Source organism: Pituophis catenifer, unplaced genomic scaffold (genome assembly GCF_029215685.1).
Source record: "Pituophis catenifer annectens isolate HBS135680 unplaced genomic scaffold, rPitCat1.0.hap2 SCAF_8, whole genome shotgun sequence".
Lineage (NCBI taxonomy): Eukaryota > Metazoa > Chordata > Lepidosauria > Squamata > Colubridae > Pituophis > Pituophis catenifer.
The window spans coordinates 11,144,082-11,160,342 of record NW_027256888.1 but is presented as its reverse complement, the minus strand read 5'-3'; the positions used below and the strand labels follow the sequence as shown (position 1 = coordinate 11,160,342).

Genomic DNA, 16,261 nt, shown 5'->3' with positions numbered 1-16,261 from the left:
TGTGTACAAATTATATTATCTTGCTAATAAAAATTTGATTCAGTCTTGATAACATGCATTTTTTAAAAAAATTCTAGAACAGCGTTTTTGAAACTTTGGCAACTGTAAAGTCCCGACATGTGGACTTCAGTTCCCAGAATTCCCCAGCCACTTCCAGGAGTTGAAGGCCACACATCTTAAACCTTCCAAGTTTGAAAAAAAATATTGCTCTAGTCTAGAGGTATGTGTGTTGTGCCTACGGCTGTCAATGCCAGCCGATTTTGCCCAAGGAGAGAGCAGGAATTGGTCAATCCCAAAGTACCTATATAGGATGTTATTGGTTCTAATTTGAAGATCACAAGCTAAGTCTACTTCATGTTCCCAATGCCTTCTGATTCACGCTGAGTAATGTTTCAGCAGCTACATAACAACACTGTTATTACACGGGACATGGGCAGTTGGAAGAGAGAATCATTTTAGAGTTACGTACATCCCCATGTACAAGTTTGGGGACAATTCAGAGTTAAGAAACAAAACAGATCCATTTATATTGTTTATTTAAATGGACATTTTACAAATACACAAGGACTTCCTTTGGCACTTGGAAATCCAAACTTCATAGTGACAGGATGAAGTCTAAGGCATAAATGCAATCTTTAAAAACCCTGCTTTAAAACATACACAACGTAGCACAGTTTAACAAATTAATCCATTTTATATAAATTAGTAGCAAACCTCAAATAAGAACAGCACCAGAGTAGAAAAATAAATTGATAAGTGTTCATCGTTCAGTTTAATTTTGAACTGAATATTATTTATTAAATACCATTAATCAAATTGAAAAAGATTCAGAATTTTCTTGTTATCTATTCTGGGCCTATAGATGATTTGAATAATAAGACCAGAAGCTTTTAAGTTATTTGGAATATTAACTCTCATTCTAAGCTGTCAGTATAACGCTGCAAAACAGCAAAAATATTCCTCTACAATATGCTCAATAGGTTGTAGCAATAAGTACAATAATGTTTTAATCCCAATATTTCATTAAAAAAGATAATCCCATTAATGTCTGGCCAATGTCCTCCCCCCAAAAGCATGAGGAAGAATTTACCCTATAAGGCTGTATAGTGCTTCAGATTAAATTTAGAAGAGTTACCTCAGAATTTAATAGAACTCATAGGAGTGTGAAAGCAGCTATATCTGTTTCCCAGTTCACTCAGCTGCAGTGAGGAAAATTTGGAGGGAGACTTCTGCAATTGCCAAAAATCTGGGAACAGACACAGTTACTTTAATGAGACTCTAACAGATGCGGTTGTTACACTTCATTCTGAAACACTGCACATTCCTATTCATCCAATCTTCACAACAGTATCAATACCCTGCTGAGAAGATGTTCGATATATGTATGGGCTTTTTATAAGTACTGCACATTGGTTTACTAAAGAGATATGTTTTATGAATCCAATATTAAATATTGGAACCTGGCACAGCAAACCAGTCACTTAATTTTTCCTTTGTAAATATCTTTGTAAAAACCCAAAAGTTTACTTGCAAATCTTACTGCAATTCTTTCCTCTTTCATATGGCCTGTTGAAGCCATAAGACCAAAATAATAATACATAATTTAAAAATGTATTATTCTAATCGAAAGCAAACCTTGACATGTTTATTACATATATCCTGTGAATTTTGATGAGAAGTATATCCTATTGCTGAGGTTAAATATTCCAAACACTTCATATACAGGTAGTCTTCGTTTAGTGACTGTTCAAAGTCACAACAGCACTGAAAAAAAGTGAGTTACGACTATTTTTCACATTTAACAGCCACTGCAGAATCCCAATGGTCGTGTGATCAAAATTTGGACGCTTAGCAACTCATTTATGACTGTTGCAGTGTCCCTGGGCCACAAAGCCCCCTTGTGACCTTTTGACAAGCAACATCGATGGGGAAGCCAGATTCATTCAACAGCTGTGTTACTAATTTAACAACCAGTGATTCATTTAACAACTATAGCAAGAAAGATCATAAAATGGAGCAAAACTCCTGTCTTAGCAATAGAAATTTTGGGCTCAACTGGGGGCGTAATTCAAGGACTATTTACTCATATTTGAACATCCTTTTAAGGAAAATCATTATCTACATGTATAATATGTTAAAATGTAATTATGAATACTTAAATACAAAACAATTAAGATACCCAACATCAAATATTAGAATTTGTCAAAGCAGTTTTCAAAGCCTAGTGGCAAAAATACCATTTTTGTTGTTAAATTTTCATTAAAACAGTGTTGCTTAACCTTGGCAACTTTAAGATGGACTTCAGAAATCCTGCATTAATACAGTTCATAACAAAATATTCCTCCAAATACAGTTTTTCATACGTTATGAAATGAGTAAATCATGGAACAATAAACTTGCATTTAAAATGTTTTGCAACTACTATTTTAGCGCTGTATTTTTAATAGTTTTAAAGATCATGAGGCTTTCAACTTTTCTTCTTTTATCTACTTTTAGCCTCTGAGATGTCTTTAAATTCTTCCACAGATAAAAATGATTGCAAACCATAGAACAGAAGCACCTCTAGTGTTATGTGGATTTGAGGATTGGTTTATTTTTTTTATTTTAGCAGTTCTCATACCAATTTCTATAACTTTATGAAACATTTAAACAGGATATAGCTTTAAGGCATGGATGAGAACTGTGGATCGAGAAGAACTGAACATTAATTCAAGGGCTTGCGTAACATTGGAATACTAATTTTTGTCTCATCCCTACATGGCGTGCAAGTATATACTAACAGTATTCCAATTAAAATTAACTCTGAAATGAAGTAAAAAAACCAACACCCAGATTTCAAAATAACGGACAACACCACTATTACAATTTTATTACACAGGGTGGCTTACAATTAAATTAGGGTTAAATCAAACTACAACAGTAGAACATAGCAGATTTGGTGTTCAATAAATGTATTTGCCCGTGTTAATTTTGTTAATTTAAGAAAATTTATATGACTGCCTACTCACTTTCAGTGACTCTGGGTGTATTAATACTGCTGCATAACAACAGGGCCACAGAGCTAAGAATGGGGCAGAGAATTGCTCATAAGACTTAATTCCATGCCACAAAATATGTGAAGCTATAGATTAAAACGTTCTCTGTGAACTCCATTAAAGCTGCAAATTGTTTAGCATCATTTTATTGCACCACGTTTCCATTTATCGCTTCTCCCCTGTTACGAGTAGACCACAATTCCCTGCATACTATTACCCTTACCAACTTCTCACTTCAAGTACCATTCATGCATTGGATAGTCTAGCAGCAACCCGATTTCTGTGATAATCGGTTCCAAATGACAAATTTCTTCATATATGTCAACCTAAGTACTAAAGCCTAGATATCTAGTAGTATTCATTACTTTACCAACAACTTTCAATGTATTCTCTGTATAGAAATTGATTAGGGAAAAGGAATATTTAATATTTAGCAAAATGTAGTTATCGAGACCTGCATAACTTGATAGAAACAAATAGAGGTCTGACCCCTTCAGAAATGCATATAAAGATAACAGTACAAATACTTGAATTCTACTGCTTGCTAAGATGCCCTGCTATATTTGAGGTAACAGTAGCTTTGGCCTAGCAGTTTTAAATATTCCACATTCCTGTACCTTGCTTGTATACACCGCTACATCTCCCTCTGTTCCTGCAGAAGCAGCATTCGGTGCTTCTAAAATAAAATTGCAGCCACTGTTGCTTCAGCCCATATCAGATAGTGTCAAGTCGTTTGCCTATTAAGCATATAGTCAAAGTTGCAGATGATGCTTTGTGGCTAGCTTCTCATTCGTGCCCTTCCATTGACTATCCCATTTCAAAACAAGCTGGGGATGGAAAGACCGAGTGAAGAAGGATGCAACATAAGCAGAGAAGATACCTTCAAACTGCTCAATCTCAATTGGCAATAGAGCAGAATTTTATTTGCAGTAAACAAGTGTATTTTCATGCACTCTCGCAAAGCAGCCTTAAATGTTTTTAATTTTGTTCAGTTTTTGTGGGACCTCTGCCAGAAGCATTTTCAAATGCCATGCCTATGAAACTGACAAACCAAAAGACTTAAAACATTCTAAACTGTGGGATATTTTCCAAAATGAACCAACGGCTCTTTGGGCAGAAGCAGAGGTTAATAATCCTATTATGAGTTTTGCCAAACTCGAATTATTCCCACAAATAATTCCTACTTGGAAAAAACTTGATTTTTTGAACTTTGTAGAAGAGCAACAGCAATAGAATTTAGAGATATACCACTTCACAGTCTTCTCTAAGCGGTTTACAGAGTCCGCATCTTGCCCCCAACAATCTGGGCCCTCATTTTACCCACCTCGGAAGGAGGGAAGGCTGAATCAACCTTGAGCCAGTGGGAATCGAACTGCCAAACTGCTGTCAGTCATCAGAATTATCCTGCAGTAATGCATTCTAACCACTGTATCACCAGAGTTCTGGTACTCCAACAACTTGCAGCTGCTCAACCATACATATAGACTCTGTTTCCATAATCAGTTTCCAGAATGACTTGAATTCCCCAGCCAATATTAGAACATGGAATTCAGTGCATCTAAATTTCAGAAAACAGATGCCTCAATATAGTGGGACCAAATAAAGGTCTAAGTATAATGTCTGAGAAATACACATTTGCAAAGGTAAAAGTACCAGAAACAAAAATGAATTATGTATTCATGACGCAGGAGGTCTTTGCCAACAGCTGTAGGGGCCATATTAACAAATCAGCGGAAAGATGTTTCCCTTGGCAAACTCCAAAACAATTCTTTCAAATTATTTTTGAAACATACATAGGCCTGTTTGGTAATTTTTTATTCAGCAATACCCTGAAGTACACTCTGCATTTCTGTTTAACTGCCTTACTAAAATGCACTTCTACGCAGCAAGGAACATACCTTAAAACATGATTGGCCTAATCAACAGTGCTACATGTGGAGATTGGTGTGTGAGAAGTGCTTCATTTAATATTTCTACAAATAACTAAAAACATCCTTGCAAACATGCAGTGGCTTGAACTTAAATATAGTGATTTTTCTTTCCATAGTACCCACGTTTGCCTTTAATACGTATTACCACAAGGGTTGATAGAGGTTTGGCAACCCATATTACGACTCTTAACTGGAATACGGAATAATGTCCCATCCGAACACATGCAAAGTTTGTAACGTTCCCAGTCACCATTGTTGAATTGTTCCTTGTGAGAAGAATTTGGCAGTCGGGATACGCTGATCATCACACTTCCATTTAGGATAATGGAGTTGTCCTAGGAAAGGAATATGTCTAAATCAATGAACATGTAACAGTCTTCATAGTCTTCTTTTAATATTATCTACTTTCAGCCTCCGAGATGCCTTTAAATTCTTGCACAGATAAAAAAGTTTGCAAACCATAGAACAGAAGCACCTATAGTGTTATGTGGACTTGAGGATTTGTTTTTTTTTAAAGTAGTTTTCATATCAATTTCTGTAACTTTATGAAACATTTAAAGAGGATGTAGCTTTAATGCATGGATGAGGACTGTGGATCGAGAAGAACTGAACATTAATTCAAGTGCTTGCACAACATTGTCGATACTTTTAGATCATATGATTCTTTTTCAATTTGCATCAATGGAAGATATCATGTAGTCCTAGTCTTAAGAGTAGAAACACTTTCCTAACTTATTACATATCCCTTAATATTAAACAGCAATGGAGGGAGAGAGCGTAAGATCTTATCATTGGATTGTGTTCTTTCTGCTGGTTTATAGAGAAGGGATGCTTCAGAATACATTCATAATATAGTCTGGCGCTAACTGGCCTTCTCTGGATTTCCTGAATTAATGTGTGGAACAGAATTATCAATCTTCATGCTTTCTGAGTATTATAAGGCTGTTCACAGTTTAAAATACAGGTAGTCCTCACTTAAAGACTGCAATCGAGCCCAGAATTTCTTTCATAATTCATTGTAGTCATTAAGTGGGTTACCATGTGACCTTACTGTTTTACAACCGATTTTATGATGAGGGTATAACTTGGTCATCAGGTTATTAAGTAACACTGTTGTTAAATCCATTCTGAATTGGCATTTTTTTTGTGGGAAGCTGATAAAATCCCACCAGAAACCAACTAAAAAATGATGGAAATTGCAGTCATAAATTCAAGCCATTGCCAGGCACCAAAAATGCAATTATGTGTCTGGAAAGGAGGTACCAATCATAACTGTGATCATGGATCCTAATTTTCTTTTAGGGGTCTGTTGCATTTTTGAACAATTATCAAGCAACTGGTCAATAAGCCAGGACTACCTGTAATATCAAAATTATACATTGTAAGAGACAATATTTTAAATATTTTACAGAAATAATATAAACCACTTTTAATTTTTTAAGTAAGAATACTATAGTATGTAAATTGTCATTATTTGTATGCAGTCGTTGTGCAATTATTAAGTGACCATGAATGTAAAAATAAGAATGGTTTACCAGTGAACACAAGCAAAATAAAGAGTAGACTGATACATTCGTCCTTATTCAAAATAGATTTTAAAGCAGCTTACTGCCTAGTTGTCTATTTTCTACTCATCAGGAGAGACATATGAGTTACAACTAAATATAGAAACAAACTGGTCTCCAACCTTTCTTTTCTTTTTTGAAAGTGTTCAAGTGGAAGCAGCCATCTGGAGTGACTAATTTGGACTCCTGAAAATTAAAGCGGTTTGGACTTCATGGTCTAAATGGGCCAATCCAATGTTACGTTTGCCTGAAATCGCAATACCTTATTTTATACGGTATTCCTTCCCTCCCTGCAATCTTATAGTTACCTGCATTGTACTCCAAATATTGAGCTTACTTACAGCTACACTACAGGTAGTACTTGACTCACAAGGGTTCGTTTGTCTTCTTATTCGTCTGCAAAGACGCTATTTAGTTTTAATATTCAAATATCCTTTATTTGCTTCAAAACATAGCTACAAGTGTTTGGGTGCATGTAATTTATTCAGGAATTCAACAGAGCATTGTGTGTATGAAGTAGAAAGCGTTTATGCACAGAACAGATTTAAAGGCCAACTGAAACATTAAAAATACAGTGTGTATGTTTGGGTATGCATGCAAGTTTACGTTCACAAATGACAAAACTGAGCCAATGTCTGACCAAAGGACATTTCCTTAGTCGAGCGACATTATAAAATAGCTGAAAATCCTGGAATTACTTACGGCTTTCAGTTCCAAGTTGCGTCCCATAGAAAACTTTATAGTTTTGCCCATAATAAATACTCCTTCATTTCCACGGACAATAGCACGCCCATCAACTTTTATATTGAGATCACTGGTGGCATTGCTTGTAATCTAAGAAAAAAAAGAACATGGCTATACAATGTGTTTACTAAATTAGTATCAAATTTACATTAAAGAAATCAAAATATCTTGTGTAAAAGAACCCTTGTTCTTAAACAGTGCTATTCACTATTTGCACATAAATAATTGTTTAGGATTACCAGCTATGGACCTAAAAATGCTCTGAGATCCTAATTTTAAAGTTCTAGATTTCTATTCTTATTCGTCTGCTGTCTTTATTGGTTGTTTGCATTCTTGTTACAGAAACTTAGTCGCTTTATCTAGAATCAAAATTTGTAGAATAGAATAGAATAGAATAGAATAGAATAGAATAGAATAGAGTAGAGTAGAATAGAATAGAATAGAATAGAATAGAATAGAATAGAATAGAATAGAAAGGGACCTTGGAGGTCTTCTAGTCCAGCCCCCTGCTCAAACAGGAGAACCTATACAATTTTAGACAAGTTACTGTACAGTCTCTTCTTAAAAACCTCCAGTGATGGGAGCGCCCACGATTTCTGGTGGCAAGCTGTTCCACTGGTTAACTGTCCTTACTGTTAGGAAGTTTCTCCTTAATTCCAGGTTGCTTCTCTCTTTGAACAGTTTCCAACCATTATTTCTTGTCCTGCCCTCTGGTGCTTTGGAGAATAATTTGACCCCCTTTTGAATATTAATTTATTCAAAATTTGTTTATTTGTTTATAGAAACTTAGCTTTATCTAAACATTACAGAGCAGCACCAACTGAATTCTGTATGGTTTCTATTTAAGTGATATGCTTAGAATTGGGTTCCTTCATGTCAGTATCATCCCGACACCTGACCTGAATTGCCCTTACTCATTTTTAAAAGGTCTATGAAATGGCTTTTTCTGAGTCTTAGTTAGTTCGTTCTGAGTTAGGGTGGATGGCAAGTCTGTTGCAAGGGTGTTTGGGGGCGGCTTAGTTTAAATGTTTCCTCTTTTGGAAGTAAATCATTGTTTTTATTGCTCTATTTTTTTTCTTACAGATAGTCCTCAAGTTACGATCATAATTGAGACCAGAACGTCTGTCACTAAGCAATGCGAATGTTAAATGAGTTGCACCTGATTTTATGACCTTTTTTTGCTGCAGTTGTTAAGTGAATCACATTGTCATCAAGTAATTCTGGCTTCCCCATTGACTCTGCTGGTCGGAAGCAAGGCGGGAAGTGCATAAATGATGATCTACCATTGTAGAAACATGCCAATTGCCAAGTGCCCAAATTGGGCTCATGAGACCATGGGGATGCGGAGATGGTCGTAACTGTGAGGACCATTCTTAAGTCATTTTTCCCAGCACTGTTTGAAACTTTGAAAGTTGCTAAATAAATAGTCTTAAGTCGAGGATTACCTGCACTGTTTTTAATGGTCATAGACTGCCCAGAGTCTTTACAAAGTTGGGTGGCTGTCTACATTTGACAAATAAATAAATTATAATTAATAAAGTAAATAGCGTGTAAAAGTAGTTGTAGAATATAGTTGTAGTAAACTGTTTAAATACAGAGGTCTAATCAGTGGTTTAAATGTACAATTATTCCAAGTATTTCTGTTAACCGGTTAACTAGATACATCTTAGTTATTGTTTGCTTGCTTATTCTATGTGCAGATCATTGCAAATTTATATAAATCTCAATAAAAAATATAAATAAGATTATGAATTTTAGATGTCATTTATTTAAAAAAACCAAACATATTATACGTTTACAGTTGAAAGTGAGCAAAATATAATCCATACCCTTTCTGTAGATGCTTTTTGGACGTTTAAAATTTTTACTCCACTTGGCAAATTAAACTCATGGGTATTGTAGTCAGTGCTAAACAAAGTGTTTTGAGTTCGTGGGTCAACAAATTCCATTCCGATATCGCTGGTAATTGAAGTTTTATTTTTCTCCACACTAAGTTTTGTTTCGCCCTGCTGAAATACAATCTTTAAAAAAAGAAAGAGGGTGCTGAATTTAATAACAGAGAATTTATCATACTGCCTTAAATTATTAATTGGTAGTGCTTTTTCATCTTAATAAGCAATTTATCCATTTATTTTAAAAGGTATAAATGCAAGACAGCATCCAACAAATTGCAGTGAAGAAAACAATTAAAACTGAAACAAAGAAAACTGCGATATCCAGCGTCATAGAAATAAAAGTCCACAACCAAAAGAATTTCACTAACCAGCAAAGCAAACAAGTGACCAATAACTAAAACCCAGATTTTTGACTATCAGAGATATATTGTATCAGAATAAAGGTCTCTTAGGAGGGTATGTCACAAGTACCATTATTAAGAAGATTCTCCTCTTGGTTAGATTCCAGCCAAACATAATTCAGCAAGATAATATGAAGCCTGTTCTGACCTAGGCTTCCTGAGTCAGTAAAACACGAGTAGTCCCAAAAACCTGTTTTATTTTAACAGCTGTGAATTCTGTTCATTCACAGCTGAATCCCAATTAGTTATAGAGTGTCCTTTGGGATAAAGCTGATAATCACCTACTTTTATCTCCCTTGACACGCTGCCAACAACCTAATTGGCAAAGCCACACGGAGTCCAGAATCAAACAGAGCTTCAGACTTTAAACTGCACAGAATTAACCAGGTTGCTTCCTGCAAAGGCCCACGTCCTCTTTTAAGTCTTATGGGAGGGGCCAATCATCTCCAAGCCCTACTCCCAAGTCATCCCTTTTATTTCAGCTGTTCTTGCCTTCTGGCAGCTCTGCACATGCACACACTGGGAACAGGCTCCCCCTGTTCCTCTGCCTCACTGAGGTCCGACTCTGGAGGTAGCACGTACCTCCCAGATGGCCCTTTCTCTGCCTCCGAGGAAGAGCCCTCGTCCGAACCTTCCCCAGACTCCAGGACTGGCCCATGGTCCTCCACAGCCTCCTCACTGTCCTACTCTGTTGCCAGCTCCGCAGGCTGCTGGCGGACCACAACAAAGCCAAACCTTAGATACTGAATATAATATGCCAGGAGGCATACACTTACTGGCTGATTTTCTCCAACAATCACCAAATCTTCGTTCCGTCGGCCTCCCACTGTGCTCTTATACAATGGATGTATAATTCCCATATCAGAATCTTGTTTAAATCTTAGTAATCCGCTATCATGAAATTCCATGCTATCGCAGCCGTTGGGTCCAATACGAATTACAGCCCAAATTATGACGGTGATCTAAGAAAATAAACATTGTTTGTACAGTTCTGAAAGATTTATGTCGCTTGGAAAATAAATTAACATTTGAACCATTTGTGAAGGTTTTGACTTTCTCCAAAACTTTTGAGAAATGTCTGTGGTACAACAAGCTTGAATGATGTCCATGAAAGGCAGCTTCCTATAAACCAGTATAGGAAACAATTTATAGGTAGTTCTCAACTTACAACCATTCACTTAGTGGCCAATGTTATAATGGCACTGAAAAAAAGTGACATGATTAGTTTTCATACATACGAACATTGCAGCACCCCCCCCCCGGGGTCATATGATCAAAATTCAGGTGCTTGGCAACTGGCTCATACTTATGACCAGTGGTGGGATTCAAGTAATTTAACAACCAGTTCTCTGCCCTAATGATTTCATCCAACAATCAGTTCACCAAAATGCTCAGAAAGTTAACAACCGGTTCTCCCGAAGTGGTGCGAACTGGCTGAATCCCACCACTGCTTATGACCATTGCTGTATCCCAAGGTCATGTGATCCAGTGGTGGATTCCAACAGGTGTTACCACTGGTTCTCTTCATGCACGTGCTTTGCGCGCAATCACCACTACCGGCTCGCCTGAACCGGGAGCAAACCACCACTGATGTGATCCCCTTTTGCAACTTTCTGACAAGCAAAGTCAATGGGGAAGCCAGATTTAATTAACAACAGTGTTACTAACTTAACAATGGCATTGATTCACTTAACAACTGTGTCCATAAAGGTCGTAAAATGGGACAAAATTCACTTAACAACTGTTTCACTTAGCAACTGAGCTTGGTGGCGCAGCAGACTAAAGCACTGTTATTAACATCAAGCTGTCTGCAATTACTGTAAGTTCAACTCTCACCAGGCTCAAGGTTGACTCAGCCTTCCATCCTTTCTAAGGTAGGTAAAATGAGGACCCAGATTGTGGGGGCAATAAGCTGACTTTGTATAAATATACAAAAGTATGAAGGCTATTGCTTAACGCATTGTAAGCCGCCCTGAGTCTCTGGAGAAGGGCGGCATATAAATCAAATTAAAAAAAAAAAAAAGCTGAGGACTACCTGTATGAGGAATGGCTAAGATTCTTTCTTTCATAAAATGAAAAATAAAAGGTATATTTAAAATATGATTCCATCCCCCCCTTGCATTCAGTACTTTAGCTATCAATCTTAAGGAGATGTAAATGTTCTAGAATCTAGATGAAATTCTGGAAGACCTGAAAACCGTGAGTGAATTATACCTTTGTTACCTCCTGTACTTCAAGGCATTGTACAGTGGGTTGCCTTTGAAGACCACTCGAATTTTGCAGCTGGTTCAAAATGCAGCAGCCCATCTCTTAATGAGTAAGAACCAACCATCATATATTGTGCCAGATTTGTGGGCACTGCATTTGCTCCTATGGAGCTTCTGGGACAATACAAACTGTTGGTTTTGACCTATAAAATCCATAGTGGTTTGGCACCCAGCTACCCGCAGGACAGAGGTGGTATTCAGCAGGTTCTGACCAGTTCTGGAGAATCGGTAGCAGAAATTTTGAGTAGTTCAGAGAACCGGTAAATACCACCTCTGACTGGCTCCACCCGCATCTATTCTCTGCCTCCCGAGTCCCAGCTGATCGGGAGGGAATGGAGATTTTACAGTATCCTTCCCCTGGAGTGGGGTGGGAATGGAGATTTTACAGTAGCCTTCCCCTGCCACGCCCACCAAGCCACACCACGCCCACGAAGCCACGCCCACAGAACCGGTAGTAAAAAAATTTGAATCCCACCACTGCCGCAGGATTTTCTGCTTCAAACAGAACCTATCACACATCCAGTTCACACATCCAGTGTGAGAGATCTGGGGAGGGCTCAGCAGTCAAACCTTCTGGAACAGCCTCTTCCCAGAGATTTGTAGGATGCCCTCCCACCTAGTATTTAGGGAGTATACGGATCACCTTACAGGTCCAAAATCAGGTGGCAGGCTCAGGTGCAGTTGAGGGAACTTCCATCTGCTGTTTTTTTAGTGCATGGAATTGATAGGTTGACTCATTCTGTCCCTTGATCTAACTGAATATCGTCCGTTAGAATGCATTTTCTAGATTGTTATACTTACAATTAAATTAATAACAGCCAAAATGAAAAGGAGGACCAGAACACAGATCGCCAAATTGCCTTTTCTGCCTCGCAAACCAGTTTTGTGCAGACGATCTTCATCAATCGGGATGTATCCAGCCTTGAAGTTACTGTTATGCTCTTTGTTAATATTTCTGCGTTCCACAGCCTTTTCTCGCATCGATTTTTTCACGGGGCCATTTGAGCTTTGCTATAAATTTCACAACATGGGAACCAGTTTAGATAATATTTCATTTCTGCCGTAATATGATGATCGCAGAAAGAATTGCTCACTAATATTTAAATGTTTTAAAATGGTCAGAAAGCATCTACATGGAGTATACCATTTATTTTATTTACAAAATGATTACGTCCTGGAGAAAGGGAGCAGAAGTTGAAAAATATTTCAACGATCCTTACAGAGCAGGTAGTCCTTGAATTATGACCATGATTGAGTCCAGGAATTTCGGTTCTTAAGTCATGACGGACATAAAGTAGGTCACATTATCATTGGACCTCATTTTATAACCTTTTGTTGCAATGATCATAAAGCCAGAATCCAGTTTGCAGTGGTTCACTTAGCAACTGTAGCAAGAAAGGTCGTAACATGGGACAAAACTCACTTTAAAAATGTCTCACTTAACAACATAAATTTTGGGCTGAATTGTGGTCGTAAATTGAGGACTATCCGTACTTTTGATTTTTTTTTTTTTTAATGTCATGAAAACGAAATCTTTTCAGCCCCCAACAATGCCTTTCAAAGGGAGCATTATTCCAGGTCCTTTCTCAGTTTTGCAAAGCTCGCTGGCCCTTTTCTGTCCTCTCCAATTCCTGCTGAGTGCGCGGCGGTCTGGATGGGCCGCCCGGTTTTCCACATCTCCTCCACCGTCCTTGTTAGACTTTAGACTTAGAATAACTTTATTGTCACCTTGAATGGACACTAATCGGCATACATTAAAATGAAATTGCATGCAGCTCTCAGAGAGGGTCACTGCTTCCTACATGCACTACATAAACATGACTAAAAAAATAAATACAAAATTATGCATATACCCACATATATTACATGACATGGAGAAACAACACAGTTTACTCTAGATAGACCAGGGGTGTCAAACTCAAGGGCTGGGGGCCAGATTTGGCCCGCGGGGTGCTTAGACCTGGCCCATGGGCCCGCCTTGGAAACATGGACACGGAGAAACAACACAGTCTAGAGATCAACCAAAATTAGTACCTTTTGGTACAAAATATAAATTTAAATGCAAATAAAGACCATTCATACAAATTAAAACTTTAATAAACTCAAGACAGCAAAATGCTATATCCTAAGGACTTATCTCATGGTTCCTATCAGGTAGTAACACAAATAATAAAATAAAATAAAATATAATACATGCATGTATACAAAACTATGCCTATACCCACATATAAGGGGGGTGGATAAGCACCCCAGCGTGCCTACCGTCCCTGTCCTAATGTTTTCTTTTATTCGTATCCTTTTCATGTATTTGTGACCCCCCACCTGCGCGAGCTGCACTGGCTCCCGGTGGTCTTCCGGGTGCGCGTCAAGGTTTTGGTTACCACCTTTAGAGCGCTCCATGGCATCGGACCGGGGTATTTACGAGACCGCCTTCTGCTACCAATAGCCTCTCACCGACCAGTACGCTCCCATAGAGAGGGGCTTCTCAGGGTGCCGTCGGCCAAAGTGTCGACTGGCGGCCCCCAGGGGAAGAGCCTTCTCTGTGGGGGCACCTGACATCTGGAACGAGCTCCCACCAGAGATACGGAGGATCCCGGATCTGCGCACGTTTCGTCGTGCTCTCAAAACTTTTTTATTTCAGCAGGCTGGCCTGGCCTAACTCTCCTCTTTTAAATTTTTAATTCGTTTGATTTTATAAATTGGGTGTTTTAATCTGTATTTTGGCCAAAATATTTAATAATTTTAAGGGACTTTTAATATTTGTATTAGCTGTATTTTATCTTGGCTGTTCACCGCCCTGAGTCCTCCGGGAGTAGGGCGGTATAGAAATTTGATTAATAAATGAATAATAAATAAATAATTACGTTTACACTTGTACCTGTCATAAAATACATGCTTGACGAAATAAAATAAGTAAAATAAAAATAAAAGAAATAAAAATAAAAATAAGTAAAATAAAAATAAAAATAAGTAAAATAAAAATAAAATAAGTAAAATAAAAATAAAATAAAATAAAAATAAAATAAGTAAAATAAAAAATAAGTAAAATAAAAATAAAACAAATAAATAAAAAATAAAATAAGTAAAATAAAAATAAAATAAAATAAAAAATAAAATAAGTAAAATAAAAATAAAATAAATAAAATAAAAATAAAAATAAGTAAAATAAAAAATAAAATAAGTAAAATAAAAATAAAATAAATAAAATAAAAATAAAAATAAGTAAAATAAAAAATAAAATAAGTAAAATAAAAATAAAATAAAATAAAAATAAAATAAATAAAATAAAAATAAAATAAAAATAAAATATATTTTACGACACAGAGAAACAATACAGCCTAGGTCCGGCTATATCCATGTACAGGGCGAGAAAAACACGAATTTTGCGGGAGTTTCTTCCACCAGGGAGCCCAGGAGCAACAGGACCGGCCGGGGATCTGACGAGAGGCCGCAGCTCGTAGCGGTCTATTTTTTGCTTGCACGGAGGGCCGGGCGCGCTTACTTGGGCAGGAATCTCCCTCTCGGACGCCGCTCCGGGCGTGGTCCTCCCTCCGCCAAGGGGCAAGCCGGCCAATACACCCAAGCTAAGAATTATTATTATTATTATTATTATTATTATTATTATTATTATTATTATTATTATTATTATTATTATTATTATTATTATTATTATTATTATGGCGGGGGAGAGGGGGGGGAGAAAGGTATTTTAAGGATTCCCTCAGGATTCCCTCAGAAAGCGCAAAAACATAACGGGCGGGCGAGGTGAGGCGCGCCTCAAAGACGCGCTCGGTTATTACCGGAGCCGCCGAAGCGTTTCTCCTCCCTGCGGCCGCCGATTTAAGGCGCTCCTGAAGGCGGTTTTCCAGCGCCCTCCGGCCGCTGCGAGCCCCGCCGTAGCGAGTTCAGACCCGCCACTTGAACCCCAAACTGGGGTTTTGAGGGGAGAGAGAGAGAGAAGTGGCCGAGATCCGCGGCGGCGGCTCTGTTTTGGCGCCATATTTGCCCATCGCAAATCTTCGCAGAGGGTTCCGCCCGAAGTGTCAGCCTCGGCGGCTTCCCGAATTTCCCTCCCTCCGCCTGGCTACCGACCTGCTCGGAAGCCGCCGTGGACGCCGCTCCGGCGGCTGGAAGAACCGCCATCTTCGGCTCTTGTCCTTTCTTGGCCGGCAGAGGGAGCGAGGCTGGAGCGAAGGGAGGCCGCTCATCGAAAAGCTGACGCAGAATCCCTTCCTCCTCCTCCTCCTCCGGTCGGGGCAGGCGGGTGGTGGGGAAGGGGAGAGCCACGAAAGGCGCCGGGTGGGTCTCTCTCTCTCCAAGAGAGCCCCCGTGGAGGGAAGCAGCGCAGGCCGAAAAGGAGGAGGAGGAGGAGGAGGTGGTAAAATGCCGGTGGTCCTCGACTTACGGCCTCCACGGAGCCCAG

At 38.3% G+C, this 16,261-nt stretch overlaps 1 protein-coding gene across 1 annotated transcript; it reads right to left on the bottom strand.

Annotated features, from left to right (window-relative positions):
- Positions 1-519: 519 nt before the first annotated feature.
- On the bottom strand, positions 520-16,199 carry SGCB (sarcoglycan beta). The gene is made up of 6 exons (XM_070948657.1): positions 15,931-16,199; positions 12,640-12,849; positions 10,348-10,533; positions 9,105-9,296; positions 7,234-7,365; positions 520-5,301 (listed from the first exon to the last, which is right to left on the bottom strand). The coding sequence occupies exons 1-6, from the start codon at positions 15,979-15,981 to the stop codon at positions 5,098-5,100; spliced, it is 975 nt and encodes a 324-aa protein (XP_070804758.1). The 5' UTR covers positions 15,982-16,199; the 3' UTR covers positions 520-5,097.
- Positions 16,200-16,261: the final 62 nt, after the last annotated feature.